The sequence below is a fragment of the Mus pahari genome, chromosome 5 (assembly GCF_900095145.1).
Source record: "Mus pahari chromosome 5, PAHARI_EIJ_v1.1, whole genome shotgun sequence".
Taxonomy (NCBI): domain Eukaryota; kingdom Metazoa; phylum Chordata; class Mammalia; order Rodentia; family Muridae; genus Mus; species Mus pahari.
This window is the reverse complement of record NC_034594.1, coordinates 151,959,231-151,981,898: the sequence shown is the minus strand read 5'-3', so window position 1 is coordinate 151,981,898 and position 22,668 is coordinate 151,959,231. Positions and strand designations below refer to the sequence as shown.

Here is a 22,668-nt window from a genome sequence, read left to right as displayed (position 1 = left end):
CACGCCCTACACTACGTCCAGCGCGCAAAGCCCTATGGGACTTGTAGTCTTTCGCCTATCTGCTCCTAGGAGGCGGAGAGACCCTGCTGTACGTAAAGGAATCTTTCTTCCCGGCGTCGTCTCGGTTTTCTCCCTTCGCGAAAGGCCTAGTAGGGAAAGTTTGAAAATTCCCGCGAAGTCGGCGCCGGAGGCCGGAACCCTCGCGAGAAGTCCGAGCCCCGCAGCGCGATCTGCGCTCGGATCCCCGCCCTGGCCACGATCCTTCCCTCGGCGGGCAGGCTGTGTGTGTGGGGTTCGGGCAGTGCGCCCGGGGTACTGCGCAGAGCGCGGCCCGAGCGGTGCCAGCCCCGTAAGTCGAGTCGCCAGCGGGGAGGACGCGGCGCGGGCGGCGGGACGAGTTCGAAGCCGGGATTGGGCGAAGGCGCTCCCGGGGCCTGAGGGGACCGGCGAGAGACTGAGCGAGAAGCGGCTTCCGCGGGCGGGGGCGCGCGCCGGGCCGTGTCTCCCGGGAGATGCTGTGACGGACCGCACGGAAGCAGTGACGCCGGGGCCCTCGGCGGCCTGGCCCGCGGGCTCAGGTAGGGTGGGGAACCGCAGGCCCGCGCGCCGAGGGCGGGGCGGCCGGGGCGGCGAGGCCCGGGGCCTAGGCCGGGCGCACCGCCTCGCGGGGAAGCGGCGTCCGCGAGCCGCGACCGGTGCGGCTCGTTCCAGCGCTCGGGCGTTAGTTACATAACCCTGGCGGCGGGTGCCGGCACATGGCCGCAGAGTCGAGTCTCCGGGCTGGTCTCCCGCGCCCGCGGGCGGGATCTCCGCCACCCGGGACGAGTCTGACTCGAGACCCCGAGCCGTCAGGGTGTAGCGGGACGATGGAGACCTTTGTGGGGCGTTCCCTGCGGACAGCCGCGGGCGCTCCCAGTCTCTCCGGCGTTGGCGTGAGCTCCACATGGTCCTGTGCTTGGCTCGGGTGAGTCCTGGGCGGGGAAAAAGTTTCCACTCGCGAAGCGGGCCACAGGGCTGAGTGGATCTGGTCCAGGACATCTAAGAGAACCGTGTCTGGAGCTCATCTGCGAGCTGTTAGGGCCGATGACTTTTGCCTTCGGTTGACTTTTTGAATTGATAGGTACACACATGGTCCTTTTGAGACAGGTGGTTTTTGTTGACTTTGTGGAACCTTTCTTTTTGGTACCGTGAAGGATCGCATCCAGGTCCTCACACATGCCAGGCAAGCGTTCCACCACTGAGTTGTGTCCCCCAGCATGGGATCTTGTGATTTTTCTGTTCCGAAAGCAAACAGCAGCCATTCTTAGAGGTGTGTTGTTATAGGAAAGTGAGCGTTGTTATTTTTGTTTACTTTTGATGCCCGTGACCGAAGCTACCACCTCGAGCTTATTAAGCTCGAGCCCCACCACCGAACTCTAACCAAGTCGCTGGGTTTTGGTGCTTTTTTTTTTTTTTTTTTTTTTAATAGACAGTTGGAGACATCTTTTAAAGAGCGTGGGCTCTTTAGAAGAAATTATAATTTGATTTTTGATATACTAAAGAATCTGTGGGCTTTAAGAACTGTCTTTAACTGTCAGCCTCGCAGAGGACAGGCATTGTTGGGTGAGTTTACCTATTTCAAGCGGTGATGTCTAGTGCTATGGGATTTAGTTTGTAGTTTTAGCGGTTCTGAGGATTGAATCTATGGCCTCGCACGTGTTAGGCGCAGGACCTGCTTCTGAGCTACTCTCTTAATTCCTGAGAGACAATCACTTTGTAGCCAGGGGATCCTTGAATTTTTCTGTCCTTGCCTCAGCCCAGGGAATAGCCGGGATTACAGGTGGGAACCACATAGTAACTTAGTAGTAAAATATTACCAGTTTGTAAGGCAACCTAATTATTTTGTAAACATTTAAAGTTGGAGCACGGATCCCCACTTAACAAATAAAGCATAGCCTTTTTAGATCCTAGCTTTATAAATCCAAGAATGAAGTGTTCCTTCTCTAGGTTAGCTTAAAGGTCGCTGTAGCATGTCTATTCTCAGCCTTAACACACAGATGTTCTTCGGACACACAGAATAGGATAAACCCTGGGCTCATATTCTTGAAAAGGTGTTTAATGTTGGGTGCTCATCTTTTGAGGCATGTCAGCTTAACGTTTTAAAATTCTTACATATCTAATCCTGCCTCTAACTACCACATTATTTTTCAAGACAGCCTAGACTGTCCTAGAACTCACTCTATAGACCAGGCTTGAGTAGATCTGCCTGCCTCTGCCTACGGGTGGCTGTGCACTACCACAGCCCTGCTCTTTTTAATCTCAGTTTGTTCTTAGGATTTCACAATGTATATATCTCTATTGTAGCATTTATTCCTGCGCCTGATATTGCAATTATGAATACCTTCTTCTAGCATGTAATCTGGAGGTCAGAATGTAGATCTTCCCTGCCCTTAGGGTCTGTCTTTCCTAGTACACTGTTTTGAAAGTATGCCTGTAATCGTAGTAGGTGGCAAATGGTGGCAGAAAGCAGGAGTTCAAGACCAGGAGTTCAGAAATCCTGTCTGAACACCAAAATTCAACAAAAAGTAAAGCAGCGGGTGGTTGTTTAGAATACAAGCGAAAGACTCTGCCTACTTGGGACCAAGATACTTATTTAATGGCTAGGTTTAGAATTTTGTTTTTAGTCAGTAGAATCCATTTACTTTGGGATTGTGTATTTCACTTCATAAACTGGTTTATGGTATTTTGTTTACGTTTCTTAGCCTTATAAGTTTTGCTCTTCATAACGAAATAGTGATACTTAAAAAAGAAATAAGCGAAGCTGAATATTGAGGGATTTAAAAATTATATCTTAAAATTTATTGTGGCCATACATAATGGTACACACCTTTAATCCTAGCACTCAAAAAGCAGAGGCAGGGGGATGTCTGAGAGTTTGGGGTCAGTTTATTCTACATAGAAGATCTCTGTCTTCCTTTTTTCTAATTGCAAATTCTTGGCCAATTCAGGTTGGATTTCACTCCAGCCTGCCTTGTTTTCCCCGTTTTTTTCTAGTCCCAGTCTTTTCCCGTTTTTTTTGTAATTCATGAATCCTGACTGTGAATTCTTTTACTGTATTTTACCCCTCTGCATTAAACTTAGTCTTGCTGCCTTTCAAGCGGACATTGAGCCGATACTGAAGCAACAGATATAATAACCTTGTATAGCATTTCTGACAGTGAAGGCTTGCATTAAGCTCTGTTTTAGGGCTGTATAGTAACTCTTGACGGTGTAGGCTTACATTAAGCTTTGTTTAATGTAATGTTTAGTGAGCTTCACTTTTAGCTAGGGTCTTGCTGTCCGTCACTGGCTCATCTAGACCTTAACATGTAGACCAATCTGGCATGGAACTTTTGGCTATCTTACTCATTTTGTCTCCCAAATACCAAGGTTATAGGTCTGCCTTCATGTCTAACCTGAGGAGTCTGCCTCTTTGGAACATTTAACAAGATGGGGGTTAAAAGGCTAGATTTGATAGTTAATATTTAAGACCCAAGTCAGCTTGTCTCACAGAATTCTTTTTTTATTTTTTGGTTTTTCGAGGCAAGGTTTCTCTGTGTAGCCCTGACTGTCCTGGAACTCACTCTGTAGACCAGGCTGGCCTCGAACTCAGAAATCCACCTGCCTCTGCCTCCCAAGTGCTGGNTTTTTTTTAAAGATTTATTTATTTGATGTATTTATGAGTACACTGGTGCTGTCTTCAGACACACCAGAAGAGGGTGGGTGTCCATTACAGATGGTTGTGAGCCACCATGTGGTTGCTGGGAATCGAACTCAGGACCTCTGAAAGAGCAGCCAGTGCTCTTAACCACTGAGCCATCGCTCCAGCCCCTCGCAGAATTCTTATTGTCTGTCCATCTTCTCCCCCTTTTCCCTCCCCTGTCCTCTCTGCTTTTTATCTCAATCTTTCAGATAGATGCTTTTCTATTTAGCCAGAATTTTTGGTCTTATGTGTATCGGTGTTTTGTCTGTGTGTATGTATGAACCACATGCATGCTGTATGCCTGGTGCCTGTGGAGGTGAGAAGGCATTGAATTTTCTGGAACTGGAGTTATGTTTGGTTGTGAGCCACCATGTGGGTACTGAGGACCAAACTTGTGTCCTCCCCAAAAGCAACAAATGTTCTTACTGACTGAGCTATCTCTCCAGTCCTCCTTTTTGGTTCACAACAGAAGTTGTGAAGAGATTTTAGACTTATGTGTATTGGAAATTAAAGATAATTTGGATTTTTTTTTCTGTCCAATAAAAGATGGTTTTTGGAGATATCTGAACATTATGGATTTTTTTTTTTCATTTTTACAGAAAAACTATATAGGGTTGAAGATAATAGTTTAGTACTGAGTTTGGTTTCCAGCACAAAAAGGAAAAGGAATGAAATATAGAAAAGAGGTAACTTTAAATGTGGACATTCCCCATGTTTACCTGTCTGTCTGCTGTTCTCTGAAGGTTGGGCAGTAATGTGAATAACATGGATGCAGTTTTCACAGAATGTGGGAATAAAGAATATCCTCAGGAGGCTTTGTGAATACTTTCTAAGGCTGCTTGAAAGAAATGTTTTCTTAGGAAACCAAACATTATAAGCAAGACTACATTGGACCCATATGTGTGTACTTATTTTACTGTATTTACTTTTGAATGTGGCTTGCTTTCCCTCACATTCATCTTGATTAGAAATAGTGAAATGTACTATATAATAGAACAATCATTATTATTTTTTAAAAATATTTACAGTGGCAGTATGCAAGACTTGACAGCTCAAGTGACCAGTGATCTCCTGCAGTTCCCAGAAGTGACTATTGAAGCTCTTGGAGAAGACGAGATAACGTTAGAGTCTGTGCTTCGAGGAAAGTTTGCTGCAGGTAAGTAACATTGTTGAAGATTCACTAATTTGAGACTAGAGCTCAGTGATAAGACACTTGCTGCCTGGTTCAGTCCTAGATTTAGCTTAATTGCACTACACATAGATATACATAGACATGCATAGATGCAGAGGGAGCTTAGCAGTTCGGGGCACTTGCTGCTTAATCATGAAGACTGGAGCTGGGATGTTCAACCATTCACAAACCTATAATTTCAGCTTCAAGAGATCTAACGCCTCCTTCTGTCCTCCTTAGGCAATCTCATATCCCCATAGAGATAAAAACACCCACACTTAAGTAAAATAAATACTTTTTTAAATTACCAATTTGGCTTGCAATGTATATGCGTGTGTGTGTGTGTGTGTGTGTGTGTGTGTGTGTGTGTGTATAATATATAAGTTTCTATGTTCTATAGATATGTTTCTTAAAAACAAACAAAAACAACCTAGGCAGAATATACTTATACAGTACCTGTTAATTATAAATGTAAAACAGTGCTCTGAAACATATCAGTATATTTATGGGACAGTGGATTCTAATTGGTTTTTTTTTGGGGGGGGGGGGTTGAGACAGGGTTTCTCTGTGTAGCCCTGGCTGTCCTGGAACTCACTCTGTAGACCAGGCTGGCCTCGAACTCAGAAATCTGCCTGCCTCTGCCTCCCAAGTGCTGGAATCTAAAAACTCATAAGGGGCGGGGAGATAACTGAGTAAAGTGTTTACTGTAAGATTGAGAACCTGAGTTCCACATCTGCAGCAGGTATGTAAAGGCAGGACATAGTGGTTCATAACTAACCCAAGAATTGCTAGGAGGAGGTAGGTTTGAAGGGCCTTGCTCCCTTGCCAGTGTAGTCAAAATGGGGAAAGACAGTCACAACAGTAAAGTGGAGGAGGGTCATAAAAGATACCCAGAGTTAACTCTGGCCTCGCATGAATAATTGCAACTACACTCTACCTATACACCTATAACCCCAGTGCTGTGTGTGGTGGGGACAGAAAGGGTCCCTGGGGCTTGCTTGTCTGCTGTCCTAGTTCCAAGTTCAGCAGAAGACCTTGTTTCAAGGGAATGAAACAGGACACCCAGTACCACCTTCTGGCTTGCACACTCATTAATACATGCACATGCCCATTCCTGCACACCTAGGAACTATCATTTCTTATCTGGGAAGAAGTTAATAGTTCTAAAAAAGCATTTCCCTGCAAGAATGGTTATTACAAATTTATTTATTTTATTTTGTTATAAATTTATTTTAGTTGAATATAAAGCAAGGCTATGTAAACTAAGCTGGCATGCTAATATTACATAGGGTAGAAAGTGATAAAATAAGACAGTATGCTTCCTTGGGCCAGCTAGTAGAAACCCAGGAAAGCTTTTAGTTCAGTACTGTTAGGATGTATTAAATTCCAGGAGCCTACCTGCAGCTGGCCTTTGAAGGGCAAGGGCATGTTGGATTCCTAACATAGACACATTTTGTTCTCTTTTTGAGAGAAGAAAAAAATGGCTAAACACCCAAAACCAAAAGGGATATACCTGCAACTTAATGAAGAGATGATATATCAAAGTGTAATAGATATACATATATTTTAAATGTACAAAGTAATACTAGATTCATATTAGAATATAGTTGGTCATTTACCAGGAGTCTCCAAAACTTCTACTGAGAAGAATTATATACATGTTTTGTTTTGTTTTGTTTTGTTTTTGAGGGGGGAATGGCGGGAATCACACATTTTATGAGGTCAGAGGGCAGCTTCTCAGAGTGGTCCTGTCCTCTGAAATATGAATCCTAGGGATTAAATTCAAATCATCATATTTCATATGGGATGCCTAATTACATACAGTAAGTAGTCATAATATAAATGAAATCTGGTTTATAAATTTGTAAGATGTTTTAAATTCTCAAAATATATTTGCACAGGTTGGGTTTTCTTTTTAATTTTTTATAAAGATTTATGCTTGTAAGTGTTTTGCATGTGTGGCATATGGATACAGTGCCCTCAGAGGTCAGAAGAGGGCATCAGATGTCCTAGAACTAGAGTGATAAATGACAGGTGGTGGGTGCTGGGTACTGAACCCAGGTCATCACAAGAACAGTGAGTGCTCATTAACCACTAAGCCATCTCTCCAGTCTTGGTTTTTCCTTTCTCGACACATCCTAGACTTAGGTGTTTTGTTTTTTGGTTCTTGTTTTGCAGTTTTGTTTGTTTGCTTGTAGCACACATCAAAAATGTCTAGCATGCTTTTCTCCTGGGGGGGACTTTAGGTCCCATTTCATTTCCCAGTCAGCTTTGGTTTCTTATCATCTTGATCACTTTTCAAAATAGATAGGAATACATCACTGCAGTGGCTCCTCTGCGTGCTTCTTGTTACTTTTGTGTCCTTCTAGAGAAGAGACTACATAAAGAAAGGCCTTGAAGCCGGGCGTGGTGGTGCACGCCTTTAATCCCAGCACTCGGGAGCCAGAGGCAGGCGGATTTCTGAGTTCCAGGACAGCCAGGGCTATACAGAGAAACCCTGTCTCGAAAAAAACAAAAAACAAAGCAAAAAAAAAAAGAAAGGCCTTGGGACTGCAGGTGTGCTAAGATTGTTCTTGTGAGCCCTGCAATACACAGGTCCACTATTGTTCTTGGCAGGCTGGGATCCTAATGGAACAGCACTGGATCTTTCTCTACCTATGAAAGTGAAAAAAGGAATCTCACTGAATAAGACCTTAATATATAGCTTTTGTATGGTGATACAACATCTTCCTTTTCCTTTTTGTTATTGTTATTTTTTTTTGAGACTAGGTTTCACTGTGGCTCTGTCTGTCCTAGAACTCTGAGATGTGAATGCCTCTGCCTTCTGAGTACTGGGACTTAGGTGTATGTCACCACACCTGGATACAGATATAGCTTTCATCTACCTTTTTAAAGTGCTGTTGTCTTGAATTAAAAGTAGTAATGGTACTTACTTTGTCAGACATCATGACAGCCTTTTATTGAAGAAGGTAGAAAACTTTTCTAAGTAGGTATTATTCTGTGTAGCTGAGAATAAAAAAAATAATTAATGTGATCCTGGAACAAAGATAAATGGAACTTAGGTCTCCATTGTATCTTGTTTTGCTATTTTTATAAACAGTATGTAGTATCCTTCAACTATAAGCCACTGTATTTATTCTTCTATCTCTGGATGAATGACTTTTGTGTGAGGCTTCTCCTGGGGAAACAGAAGTTACTGCTTATGCTAGATACAGAACCAACAGCAGACCACAGTAACAGTTACATCAGAGTCCAGCTTGACAAACCAGTGAGTTTATTGGAATTATGGGTGAGGGATACAGGAAAGGGGGTGACACAAACGTAGCTACATCATCGAAAAGCTATCCCCAACATGGATGATAGGAAAGTTGTTCGCCTGGAGTTTTCAGTACATTTTGCCAGTAGAGACTGTTGTCAGTTATGGTAGAGTCTTCTCCCAGTAGGAGGGGGACACCATGACTCTTGCAAGTTTAAGCTTTCCCAACTGTATACACTTTGTTTACTTTCAGGGCATCATGAATCTCCCCTCTTCTGGGGGTAGGGTTTTCACTAGAAGAAAATTGTTACACAATAGTGGTTGTCTCTATGGTAGTAGCAAGTTATAAGTTACTTTCATTCATGTAGTTGGCTCATGAGAAAATGTAGGATCTGTTTGGTTTGAGTTTTGTTCTTTCTTGAGACAAAGTCTTACTATATGTATAATTCCATTCTCCTTCTGTCTCTTAAATGCTAGGATTACAAGCATGCACCATCATGTCCAGTTTAGGATGTGTGCTTAATCTTTTTTTATTCTTTATATCTACCCATCAATAAGCAAATCATATTCTGTAAGATGAAACTAGTCAATCCATCACAGAGTATCGTGATGTATCTAGTGTATCGTTTCAGTTTCACTATATCTACTCTGCTCTCGTCCTTTTTGTTTGTCTTCTTATTTGTTTTGTTTTGCTTAATGGCTAGATAATAGTAAACAAGTTAGACTGTTTTGTGCCTGCTTCAGCCGATCCAGTGACTTTAAAGACAGAAGAATACAATTTGAATAGGATTAGGAGACAAAAAAGGAATGGTGATACTTTGTGTTGTTGAACATCACTGACCACTAGAACCTCGGATAGTTCCTGTTTGTAGCCCTTGCTGCTGCTGAAGTGTTGGGCTGTCCACGGTGTCCCATAATACCTGGTTTTGATCTGCTTGTATGTACTTGTGTTAACTTTAACTGATTTTTAGACAAGTTAAACTGCATTAAGCTTGAGGTTATTGAGCTGCGATGAGTATATTTACTGCATGGTTTTATTTTTTATTTAATTTATTTTTGAGTTACACTGTGCTCTATAGATGCTTTGCTTTCAATTCAGGAGGGATTTACAATAGTTTGTGTAATAAAGTAAATGTTTTTTTTTCTTCTCCATAGGGAAAAATGGACTAGCATGCTTAGCTTGTGGTCCACAACTTGAAGTTGTAAACTCCCTAACAGGAGAGCGGTTATCTGCATATAGATTCAGTGGAGTAAATGAACAGCCTCCTGTAGTCCTTGCAGTGAAAGAATTCTCTTGGCATAAGAGGACTGGTTTGTTAATAGGATTGGAAGAAGCAGATGGGAGTGTTCTTTGTCTTTATGACCTTGGTATATCAAGAGTGGTCAAAGCAGTTGTTCTTCCTGGAAGGGTATGTACTATTTAAGATACCTTGATAGTTTTGCTTTTCAAACTGAAAGCTCACAAGATGTGCTCACCTTAAAAATTCATTGAATTGTACATTAACAATTAATGTATTTTCATATAATTATCACCTTCAATATATAAAAAAATTCAAAAAATTTTATTTAGGCGTGCATGCGTGCATGTATCTATGTATATACATCATGTGCTCATGTGTGGTCAGAGGACAACTTGTGGGACACAGACCTTTCCTTTTACCTTTATTTGGGTTCTAGACATCAAATTTAGGTTGTCAGGCTTGCATCATTGGGTAGCAAGTAGCTCTACTGTTGGAACCATTTTACTGGCCCCTTCAAGTTTAAGATGACCAAGCATGGCTGTACATGCAGTTAACCCTAGCACTCAAGAGACAGAGACAGGTGGGTCTCTTATGTTGAAGGCAAGCCTCACCTTCTATGTATAAAGTTACCGATAAGTCAGGGCTACACAGTCACACCCTAATTTTTTTTTTTTTTTAAAAAAAAGGCAGATTATAAAGAGAATTGGTACCCATCTCAAAATATATTCAAATTTAAATAATAATGTTTGTTTCCCCTGTGTATATCTGTGTGCTATGTATAAGCAATACCCACAGAGGCTAGAAGAGGGCATTGTATCTGCTGGAACTGAAGTTAAGATGGTTGTTAGCCATCATATTGGTACTGGGAATTGAACCCTATACCTCTGGAAGAACAGCTGAGCTATTTCTCCAGCCCTGGTTTTATCTGGTTTAATAAAAATACAACAGACAAGCCGGGCGTGGTGCCGCACGCCTTTAATCCCAGCACCTGGTAGGCAGAGGCAGGCGGATTTCTGAGTTCGAGGCCAGCCTGGTCTACAGAGTGAGTTCCACAACAGCCAGGGCTATACAGAGAAACCCTGTTTTGAAAAACCAAAAAAAAAAAAAATACAACAGACATTTTGTTGGGGGTGTGTGCACGCACATTGCCTTTTTTGCTGTTACGTAATTTGGAAAGTGTCTTAGTCACTTTTCTATTCCTATGAAGAGACTATGACCAAGGCAACTCTGAGAAGAAGTCATGTAATTAGGGGGGGCTTGCTTACAGTCTCTGAGGTTTAATACATTATAATCATGGCCAGGAGCATGGCAGCAGGCAGGCTTGGTGGGCAAGTAGCTGAGAGCTATATCCTGATTCCCAGGCAGAGAGAACAGGGACAGAACCTGAGCCTATCAAGTGCTTTTGAAATCTCAAGGCCACACCTACTCCAACAGGGACCAGGCTCCTAATCCATCTAATCCGATTAAACAGTTGCCTGGTGACTAAACATTGAAATGTATAGGGGCCATTCTTATTCAGAGCACTGCAGAAGGGTAAACTAAACCTCTCTGAAATGATGAGTTTACTCCTCTTACTGTGGGTGATGCTGAACTGGCTGCTCCTAAGATCTAAACTGAAAACAGCATTGCTTTGAATTGTGTGCTTAAGAATTTTATGATTTTTCAACAAGATGGATAAACCCTTAGCCAGACTAACCAGAGAGCACAGAGACAGTATTCAAATTAACAAAATCAGGAAAGAAAAGGGAAAGATAACAATGAAAGGTATCTTAAAATAATTATTCTGTTTGTTGACTATTAACAGTTGAAAATAGTAAAGTCATGTTCTACAAAAAAAAGAATTTTATGATTTTTAAATTTGTTTTAAGTTTCAGTCTACTTCATCTTTAAACAGATAATTGCATATAGTTCAGTAAAAAGATTATATAAACAATGAGCCAGCTAGCAAATGACTGACATAAACTAGGCTGTCAATAAATGGTTAATTTTCATGTTTTATTATATTGAATAATAATTTTGTTGTATATTTGAGAGTTTCACTGTTTTCTTAGATTTATGGCTCCATGTATTATTTAAGACTGTTCAAGTTACTAACCTGCCCTAATATAAAATCCTATATGATGTACAGTTGATGTAGCTTCTAATCACATTCTGGATCCTAGGTAACGGCTATTGAGCCTATAATTAACCATGGAGGAGCTAGTGCAAGTACCCAGCATTTACATCCAAGTCTTCGATGGCTTTTTGGTGTGGCTGCTGTGGTAACTGATATTGGACAGATCCTTCTTCTTGACCTATGTTTGGATGACTTGTCATGCAGTCAGAATGAAGTAGAGGCATCAGGTAATTCATCTATTTGTTACTGGGAAACAAAAATTGAGCATTTCAGTGTTGTGATGTAATAGAATTTTTGGCTTTTTCAGATAGTGTTTCTCTGTGTGGCCTCAACTGTCCTGGAACTTGCTCTGTAGACTGTGCTGGCTTTAAACTCAGAGATCTGGATTGTTGTTTAAGTGACCAATTGTTTCATATAGGTTTTTTTTTTTTTAAATTATGTGTACCTGGGCATTCTAGTCTCTTGGCTAAGTCACTTTATTTTTCATTGGTGTGTTGATATACTAAAGTAGACCTTGAAAGATAGAGGATGTGGGTGACTGAAGCAGCAGGATTGTGAGCTCAGGATAACATGGATGAATCTATAAAGCTCCAGGCCACAGCTCTGCCTACTTTCTTTTCTTTTCTCCTTTTCTTTTCTTTTCTATTTTTTACTTTTAGCAAATTTTTTTAAACTTTAATGTATGAGTGCTCTGCTGCATTTACATCTGCCTGCCTGAAGAGGGCATCATATCCCCTTATAGATGGTTGTGAGTTACCATGTGGTTGCTGGGAATTGAACTCATGACCTCTGGAAGAACAGCCTGTGCTCTTAACCACTGAGCCATCTCATCAACCCCAGCTCTGCCTATTTAATGAGACTCTTTCTCAAGAAAAATGAAAAGAAAGAAATGGTAGAAGTCTAATGATTTGTTTCCATGTATGAGTTTTTCCTGCATATACCTGGTGCCTGCGGAGGTCTGAAGATGATGTTGCCTATTCTGGGAACTGGAGTTGTGTACATGTGTAGAGAGGTCAGGGAACATCTTTGTGGATTCGGTTCTCTTCATCTTGTCTTTATTTTAAAATCTTAGATATTGTGTGCATGTATACATGTGTATGAGGGGACATGTCTGTCATGGTGTACATGTGAAGGTCAGAGGACAACTTGGAGGAGGAAATGGTTCTCTCCTTGCATCATGTGGGTCCCAGGAATTGGATTCAGGTCATTAGCCTCAGTGGCAGGTGTCTTATCAAGTGAGCCATCTTGACACTCTGGAGTATACACCTTTACGTGGAATGTAGGAATTGAATTCTGCTGGCCCTTAGTTTCTTCATCTTGTCTTTTTGGTTTTAGACCTTGAGGTTATCACTGGTATCCCAGCTGAAGTACCACACATCAGAGAGAGTGTGATGAGAGAGGGCCGCCACCTGTGCTTCCAGTTAGTAAGCCCATCAGGAGTAGCCATTTCTACTCTGAGTTACATCAGCAGGACAAATCAGCTTGCTGTGGGTTTTTCTGATGGCTACTTAGCACTTTGGAACATGAAAAGCATGAAAAGAGAGTAAGTATAATTTTTTTCTCTTAGTTGTTGATTAATCAAATTTTTTTTAGATTTATTTATTTATTTACTATATGTAAGTACACTGTAGCTGTCTTCAGACACTCCAGAAGAGGGCATCAGATCTTGTTATGGATGGTTGTGAGCCACCATGTGGTTGCTGGGATTTGAACTCCAGACCTTCCGAAGAGCACTGAGCCATCTCACCAGCCCCGATTAATCAATTTTTTAAAGATATCATGTATCAGTTATTTGAAAATTAGTATAAGGAAAATAACAGAATGAGTAATTTATTGAATTAAGTCATTGTTTGATAAGGAAATTATCTAGCATGTGAGTTTAGGTTGTTCTTTGAGAGTTTATAAAACATCTGAGGGGCTGGGTGAGATGGCTCAGCGGGTAAGAGCACCCGATTGCTCTTCCGAAGGTCCTGAGTTCAAGTCCCAGCAACCACATACATGGTGGCTCGCAACCATCCGTAATGAGATCTGACTCCCTCTTCTGGTGTGTCTGAAGACAGCTACAGTGTACTTACATATAATAAATAAATCTTTAAAAAAAAAAAAAATCTGAATAGAGGATCAAAATTGGGGGCTGGCGTGGGGAGTGAAGCAAGGTCCAGGCACCTCTGGGCTTTACAGAGAACAGTAGCTCCAAAAGAAGCAAGGCGGAAGGCATCACAGTCACTGTGATGAGCCATTTGCTGATCAAGTCTGACTGGATAAACTCATTTTGTTTATACTATGAGTTCTTTGAGAACTCTGTTCCCTCTAATCTATTAAAAGCAACAGTTTAAGTGTTCTTGGTATTTTTTAAAACAATTATTGAATACTTGGTAAATTTCCTTAAATATAATTTAATTGAAACTTGTATAGAAGTAATCAGGAGGTAATATTGAAAAAGGCAGCAAATTAAACACCCACTCTTAGTTTTTAGTTAAGAGATAGACCAATGTCCATTTGACATTTAAGTTTTCAATTTTTTTTATCCTTTATCTCCCCCTCCCTGCCTCCCTCCAGGTATACTGGCATGTTCTCTTGCGTTTCATTGTAACCTTTGATTAGCTTTGCTTTTAAATTCCTGCTAATATAGCATCTGGGCAGTTGTTACATATGCAGCATTGTGTTCTCTAACATTTATTTTTGGGCTTATTATGCTTTTGAGGCTGATTTTGAAAACTCTTTAGTTTCTTACTCATTGCCTTTTTTGTCCCTAATTTTTTAGTTGGGTGGGGTGCGGTGTACATGTGCATATGGTGGTTAGGTTGACTGGCAGGATCTCTTCTCCCCTTATATATACCATGTAGATCCTAGGGATTGAATTCAGGCCACTGCGCTTGGTAGCACATGATTCACAGGCTGAGCCATCTCATAGACCTTTATCTATTGTAGAAAATGGACTTTAAACCCAAGGGATAGCTGGGCAAAGATAAGTGCCATGATGTCACTAGCAGTGGAGAGATGGAGATGGAGTAGGAGGATTAGGAGGGTCAAGCCAGCTTCAGCTACATAGCAAATCTGAGAGCAGCTTGGGTGACATGGGACTCGGAAAGAGAAAACAAACGGTGATGACCAAATTCCCACGTGGTTGAGTTGGAATGTTATGGCGGTTTCTCTGTCTCTTAGGGCACTCTCTTGAGGAATAGGAGACGAGAAATGACCCCCTTATGGTGTGCATTGGTGTGACTCTTAAAAGCTAGTTCTCATGTAAGTGTACACGTGATTTAGCAGTTGTCATCCCTGTTCTGCCTGGGAGTGATAGCTAGTATGGTATGATTTTTATCCTGCCTTGTGTATGTTTGAAGGTAAGACAACTTAGTTATATCCCCCCGAATACTGAATTTAGGGAACTGTAAAAATAGTTTCTCCTTAACCCAGATTTTTACTGAAGTACCTTTTTTTTTCCAAAAATAAAGTTTTAATTTGAAAATAAGCAGTATATGATTTTGTTTGTTTTAGGTACTATACACAGTTGGAAGGTGGAAGGGTTCCTGTCCATGCAGTTGTCTTTCAAGAACCTGAGAATGACCCTCGTAACTGCTGTTACTTATGGGCTGTTCAGTCCACACAAGATAGGTCAGTATGCCCATGGTTCTAAGAATTCATCTCCTAAGACTGAGGAGATAGCAGTAAAGGGATCAAACTGCAACAATTTGTTTCTTTTGAAATGTTTGAATTCTATTACCACTGCCAGATACTTTGGTACTACACCTGTGCTGTGTGTGCATTGTATCTGATTCATTTGATATCTTTACTTCATATCCCTGCTGTAAAGTCCTGTTCTTGTGTAGGGCTTGCTCTCTATATAAGAGTGTGGAGGACATGTCCCCAAAGGCATGTTTCTGTAGTTGCCATGGGATGATTCTATTCATATTTCTCTTGGCCAGGACTTAGTGTAAAGAAAGGTAGAAAATGCAGTTGATGTTTTTAGGTAGCACTTATTGAAGGAAGAATATCTGAGAAAGAGTATTGGGTTAAAAATTGTGGTAGACTATACCACATATGCGTTAGTTACATTTTATACAAATAAATTACAGCTGCAGTTTGGTATTTGCATTCTATGTGTTATGTAAAAAATTGGGAGGATAAGATGTAAGCTGCATGTTTTAGTTTCTCAAGTTAATTTCTCTTTCTCCAGTGAAGGGGATGTTTTGAGTTTGCATCTGCTTCAGCTGGCTTTTGGTGATAGAAAATGTTCGGCATCAGGGCAAATTTTATATGAGGTAAGTGGTTATTAGTCTATTATCCTTTTTTCTGTTAGGTGTTCTTTTATTGTACTGTTCCTCTTATGTTCAAGTTAATAACTGTATTCTTCATTAGTTGAAGAAACACTAGTTTAGTGGCCTGAGCTTTCTGATGGTTTCCACCTGGTTTGCTCTTGCAGCACTCTGATCTTTTTCTAGGTATTTTCTTCTCCATAGCAGAGAAGCTGGACTAGATTACCTAGTTGTAATGCCCAGGAGCAATTCTCCTAACTTTGTTCTGACATACCAACCAAGCACTTCAGGGTGTATGCATCAAAATGCTCAGATAGCATATTTTCCTTTTCTAACTAATATTTCCAGTATTAAAAAAGAGGAGTGTTATTAACAGATACATTTTCTCAACTCCAGAACAGGCTTTCTGAACTTCCTGTTTAGGTATCTGGATGGGTGTTAGGGAATCTTTGAACTCTAATGATTACACATTTTTCTGGGGAACATCTCAGCCTTTTTATTAGCTCTTAAGGGACTCTGTGATTAAGAGAGGATTTTAAGCTGGGTTTAGTGGCACATGAACTTTAATCCTGGCAGAGGCAGGTACATCTCTGAGCTGGAGGCCAGCCTTATCCACATAGTAAGTTCCAGGATAGTCAGAAATGCACAGTGAGACCCTGACTTAAAAAGGGGAAGTTTAGCCGGGCGTGGTGGCACATGCTTTTAATCCCAGCACTTGGGAGGCAGAGGCAGGAGAATTTCTGAGTTCGAGGCCAGCCTGGTCTACAGACTGAGTTCCAGGACAGCCAGGGCTACACAGAGAAACCCTGTCTCGAAAAACCAAAAAAAAACCGGGTAGGGTGGGGTGGGGGGAGTAGGTAAAACTTTGTTTATTGAGCAGAAGATTCTGTTTTGATTAAGAATTAATATTCAGGGGCTGGTGAGATGGCTCAGTGGGTAAGAGCACCCGACTGTTCTTCCGAAGGTCCAGAGTTCAAATCCCAGCAACCACATGGTTGCTCACAACCATCCGTAACAAGATCTGATGCCCTCTTCTGGAGTGTCTGAAGATAGTTACAGTGTACTTACATATAATAAATAAATAAATCTTTAAAAAAAAATTAATATTCAGTCTTTTGAGGCAAGGCAAGTTCTAGGACAGCCAGGTCTACGTAGAGTGACCTTGTCTCAACAAAACTTAAAACAAAAAAAAAACCTATTCTTAAGAATTTACATGAGAATGCAGAAATAGATTTGCTGGCCTTTAGGGCATTCCAGTTTATACTCCAGCTACTAATGTATGAATGCTCCCTTGTTTTAGAAAACTTTTACAACATTTATCGGTGATTATTTTTGAGAACATAAATCTAGCTTGGTATATACATTTATAGTTATATATATAACTTTATAGCCTTCAGAGCAATTTGTTCTCTTAAAGCATTTGTGTGGGAAAACTTTTAGCATGGGAATATTTCATTTTAGAATACTCTTAGAATAGTGTTAAAGTTTCTGCATGTTTTATGTTGCAGGGACTAGAATACTGCGAAGAAAGATATACACTGGATCTAGCAGGTGGCACGTTCCCCTTAAGAGGACAAACTAGTAATACCAAATTGTTGGGATGCCAGAGTATAGAGCGATTTCCATCTCATGGTGACAGAGAAGAAAGTATGAGAGAAGGTTGGTTAAAAGTACTCTTAACTATTTTGTGTGATGGCTTAAGATTTATGACAGGTTTCTGGAATTAATATTTCTGACAGTTAAAAATTAAGGTGCTGTGTATATCATTTATTCAGGCTTTAGGTCTTGTTGCTCTCTTGATTACTATTTAGAACTGAAGAACTGACTTACTTCATCAGCTAGTGAAAGACCCTGTGTTTAAATCAAATTCAACATAAAGATGGTCTCCATTTTAATTAGTGTAATTTGTCTTTGGATGTTTTTCTGTTTTTTTTTGGGGGGGGGGATTGCTGTTATTTTGTTTTCTTTCTTGAACCCTACTGTGTTCCCCCAAACCTCACCCCATGTCTTTTTCCTTCTTTTTCTTTTAGTACACTCCTTTCAGAGTAAAGATCCAGGTATAGATAAGTTCAGCATTGATTTGTTTTCCATTCCTTTCTTTAGTGGTAACCTTTGACAGTTTTGCATTTCTGAGTCCTGCTTCTTCTATAGATGAATAGTTCATTTATCCCAGAGATGCCCCATGGGTGTAAGTGAGGCTCAAGTGACAGAAATGGTTTTCATAAATCTACTGAAATATGAATTAAATGTACTGTCATTTGGTTGTGGTTGTGTTTAGGTTCTTTATTCTGTTTTTGAAAAATAGCTGGCTTTTTGTTTTGTTTTTTCTTTCTTGCAGCTCTGTCTCCTGATACTAGTGTTTCTGTCTTTACCTGGCAAGTGAACATATATGGACAGGGAAAACCTTCTGTATATTTAGGGCTCTTTGACATAAATCGTTGGTATCATGCACAAATGCCCGATTCTTTAAGGTATGATTACTATGTTTTCTCATCCCCTTCTCCCTCAGATATTATGTATAGATAATAGTGTCTCAGTGCTTTAAAACTTTTTCTTTTAGATCAGGAGAATCTCTGCATAATTGCTCATATTTTGCATTGTGGTCATTGGATTCGGTTGTAAGTAGGACTTCTCCACATCACATCTTGGACATACTAGTACATGAGAGGAGTTTAAACCGAGGGGTTCCTCCTTCCTATCCACCTCCAGAGCAGTTTTTTAACCCAAGTACTTTTAATTTTGGTAAGTGTTTTCATAAAGTTTTGAGAAAAATAATGTGTAAATGTAGTATGTTAGCTGTATGTTTCATATCTCACTATCATTTATAATTTACATAACTTTGATGCATATTTATGTACACGAGAAATACAGTATGTTTATAAATTTTGAGTTTTTTAGAAAATGTCAGTTAAAATATATTAGTAATAAAGTTTGTCACTGTCTCAAAAGGAATTTATAATTGCTGGGCAGTGGTGGTACACACCTTTAGACCTAGCACTCGGAAGCAGAGGCAGGCAGAATTCGAAGTTTGAGGACAGCCTAGTCTATACACCAAGTTCCAGGGTGGCCAAGGCTACCCAGAGAAACCTTGTCTTGATGAGGGGGGACATTATTCTTGTCCAGTGTGCTTGGTGCGTATCTTTAATCCCGCAGAGGCGGGAGAATCCCTGAGATTAAGGCAGCCAGGAGTGTACAGTAAGACCCTGCTTTGTTGTTGTTTTTAAAAAGGGGACAGGTTTATTCAGTATCAAAATTAATTACCTGCACTAAACATTTCATTCAAAATTTAAAATCTTTTTTCTTTTTAAGATGCCACTTGTTTGTTAAACTCTGGAGTTATCCATGTAACTTGTACTGGATTTCAGAAGGAGGTATGTATGAATTAACAACTTGCTGAGTGTGTATTAGAGTTGAAGTTACATATTAGAATACAGATGATTCATGTATTGAAACGTTCCTGGTATTTGTATAAACTAATTCATCTCTAAATAGTAGCTCCTGCTAGGTTTCTGAGTTTGGCATCTTAATAACTTCAGTTTTAATGAGAACTCGCTAGAAGTCATTGAAATGTTTTTAGCAGCTTTGTGTGGGTGTCATCTTCTACAAAGAAAAGGTAACTAGGTTCATGCCTCATTGCATCTTCTGGGTGCTTATTTTAGTGATGGAGGGGCGGGGTTTCACAATATAGCAGTGGCTGTTTGCAGTTCAGAGATCTGCTCAGGCCCCTAACTGCTGGAGTTAGACTGCCCCACAACTGCGACCTGCCATTTTGTATAGTGGCCTGGTAGGGCTTCTTGTTTCTTCTGAGAAATAATACAAAATTCACAGAAGAATGATGTAAGAATAGTTTGTGATGTGAAGACCTTTTAGTTGGCAGTCAGCCACACACATAGTTGCTATGGTTGGCCTAAGTGAAAATCTCTTACTAAACACAGACATGTTTGTCTGCAACTTCTGAAAATACTGTTGTGTTGTGTCTTACTGATATCATTGCATTCAGGAATCTCTAAGCCCCTTTACTTGATCATGCAGTTTAGTCAGGCTTTTAGTATTTCCATAGATATTTTTAAGTTTTACTCAAATTTTAAGTGTAAAGTATTTCTTAAATTAAATTTAAATTGATGTTGGCTGATGTTGGACTAATTTTTCTATTACAGACTTTGACATTTTTAAAGAAATCAGGACCAACTCTTAATGACGTCATTCCTGATAGTTATAATCGGTGTCTTGTTGCTGGTCTCCTCTCACCAAGACTTATTGATATTCAGCCTTCCAGTTTAAGTCAAGTGAGACATTTAACTTTTTTCTTTCTTTTGAATTTTTTTTTGGGGGGAGGGGAATCTGTAGCCTCATGTTCCAGGATCAGTAGCCACATGGTCTTGGGATTTGGCTTCCACATCCTCTGACCTTAGCTAAAGAGATGCCCAGTGGTTAAGAACACTGGTTGCTATTGCAGAGGACCAAGGCTCAGTTCCGTGGAAGCTCACAGCCATCTGTACCTCCAGTTCCAAGGGATCTGATACCCTCTTTTGGCTGCTTAGGCACCAGGTGTATTTATCTTATACATACATACATGCCAGTAAAACACCTTTTTAAAAAGTCACAAGTGGAGCTGGGCTCAGCAATGCAAGCATATAATCCTAGTTACTGAGATAGCAAGATCAAAGTTGGTCTGGCCACAAAGTAATTTGTACAAGGCTTGCTTGTATAGTTTCATGAGACTTTCTCTTAAAATAAAAAGGACTGACTGAGAATCTATAGCTCAGTGGGAGTGCTTGTGTCCTAGGCTCCAGTACTGCTAATGAAAGTACAGATTCCTTAGCTGAAGAGTTAGCTTCACTGGCCATGGCATTCAAGTCTTTGGTGGGTGTTGGGGGGGGTCTTACAATCCTGGGTATTGCTTTGGTTTTCTTACTGCTGTGGTCAGGTGGCCTCCACCTTGTGACCCTCCTGTCTTATCCTCCCAAGTGCTGTAATTATTACAAATATGCTCTATTGTCTCTCTGACTACAGCCAAACGAGCTTCATAGCTATTTTCCCACCTTTTACTGCCTCTGATTTGAGTGTCTTTTTTTGTTTGTTTGTTTTAAACACGGTTTAGGAAGAACAACTAGAAGCTATATTGTCAGCAGCAATTCAGACAAGTTCCTTAGGACTTTTGACTGGTTACATTAGAACATGGATAATAGAAGGTAACTGTTTCACTTTGTAAAAATAGAATATTTATATTCTTAATATTACATGGTTTTACACTTTTCAGTTAGCCTTTATGCATGAAATTGTTTTAAATTCACATAAAGTTGTAGGATGTAGTAAAGAATGAATCTGTGGGCTGGTGAGATGGCTCAGTGGGTAAGAGCACCCGACTGCTCTTCCGAAGGTCTGGAGTTCAAATCCCAGCAACCACATGGTGGCTCACAACCATCCGTAACAAGATCTGACACCCCCTTCTGGAGTGTCTGAAGACAGCTACGGTGTACTTACATATAATAAATAAATAAATCTTTAAAAAAAAAAAAAAAAGTGAATCTGTGATCTGTGAATCTGTTTCACCCCATGGTGCAGTCTGGCAAGCTTCTTGTGCATTTGTCCGTGAAGATGCATTCACACCAGTGTGAATGTTTATTCATTCTTTACATGAACATATACATACTCTGCCCATGCAATGTTGAAAGAACATTATGATCATTTGAAGGAAAGCTTCCTGTTTTTTAATCATTTCAATTTTATTTCAAAACAAAAGATACTTATTTTTAAAAAGAAAATTGTAATTACAAACAAAGGTTAATACTGAGTACTAACCAGTGTTCCAGAAATGTTTTTATAGCTTAGTGGGATTTAGAGGAATATAGCATTTTTGTATTTTGAGTTGTTTTTAAGACAGGCTTTCTCTGTAGCCCTGGTTGTCCTGGCACACTCTCTGTAGACCAAGTTGGCCTTAAACTCAAGAGATTTGAATACCTCTGTCCCCATTTGCTGGGATTAAAGACATGTGCCATTATGCCTAGCATGATTTGGGGTCTTTTAAATATTCCTTAATATGGTAAAATTTCTTAAGTCAAATTTTAAAAACTGTAGGCCTTTTTTGTTGTTGGTTTGGACTGTTTTGGGTTTTTGTTGTTGTTTTAAGATTGCTTTCCAGTTTGTATATATTGTTCTTCCTCATAACCGCTCCCTACGTCCTCTACCCTCCTTCCAGTTTTGTACCTTGGGCGGCACTGATCCTATGATGAGGTGCACAGGATCCATTTGGTAGAAGTTAATGTTAAATTCATGAACTTGGCCTTCCTACCTGGCTCCTACAAAGTTAATAATTTTCATTTAGGAGTTAGTAATCATTCTTTTTTATCTTTTTCCTTTCTTTCAATACAAATAAGAACAACCAAATTCTGCTGCTAATCTACGATTTGTTCTTGAGTGGACATGGAATAAGGTGGTTCTCACAAAAGAAGAATTTGATAGGCTTTGTAAGTATTAAGTCTGGATTCGGGATAAATTTTAATAGTTAATTAATCTTGATGTTGTAATCACAGCTAGAAAATTGGTTTGAGACAAGGTAGGTGTCAGTAACCTTAGCAGTTGTGAACCTCACTAGGTCAGTGGTTCTTAACCTGTGGGGAGCAATCCCCAGGGACAGCTGATCTTTTCACTGGAGTCACATATCAGATATTTACCTTACGATTCATAACAGCACAATTACAATTATGAGGTAGCAACAAAAACAGTTTTATGGTTGGGGGTGAGTCACCACCACATGAGGGACTGTATTAGGAAGGTTGCGAACCATTGGAAATACATTAATTAATAAGCTACATTATGGGCTGGTGAGATGGCTCAGTGGGTAAGAGCACCCGACTGCTCTTCCGAAGGTCTGGAGTTCAAATCCCAGCAACCACATGGTGGCTCA

The 22,668-nt window shown here is 40.3% G+C and overlaps 1 protein-coding gene across 1 annotated transcript in view; it reads left to right on the top strand.

The window, feature by feature from the left end:
• The first annotated feature begins 262 nt into the window (after window positions 1–262).
• Window positions 263–22,668, top strand: part of Ahctf1 (AT-hook containing transcription factor 1) — a 62,826-nt gene continuing 40,420 nt past the window's right edge. Inside the window, exons 1-14 of the mRNA XM_029538708.1 lie at window positions 263–578; window positions 4,750–4,877; window positions 9,304–9,557; window positions 11,552–11,732; window positions 12,841–13,048; window positions 15,004–15,120; window positions 15,683–15,767; window positions 17,270–17,420; window positions 18,100–18,232; window positions 18,322–18,503; window positions 19,071–19,132; window positions 19,919–20,047; window positions 20,863–20,953; window positions 22,139–22,236. Of these exons, the coding sequence (XP_029394568.1) occupies window positions 4,757–4,877; window positions 9,304–9,557; window positions 11,552–11,732; window positions 12,841–13,048; window positions 15,004–15,120; window positions 15,683–15,767; window positions 17,270–17,420; window positions 18,100–18,232; window positions 18,322–18,503; window positions 19,071–19,132; window positions 19,919–20,047; window positions 20,863–20,953; window positions 22,139–22,236 (1,812 nt within the window). The 5' untranslated portion in view covers window positions 263–578; window positions 4,750–4,756. The remainder of the gene's footprint in view (window positions 579–4,749; window positions 4,878–9,303; window positions 9,558–11,551; window positions 11,733–12,840; window positions 13,049–15,003; window positions 15,121–15,682; window positions 15,768–17,269; window positions 17,421–18,099; window positions 18,233–18,321; window positions 18,504–19,070; window positions 19,133–19,918; window positions 20,048–20,862; window positions 20,954–22,138; window positions 22,237–22,668) is intronic.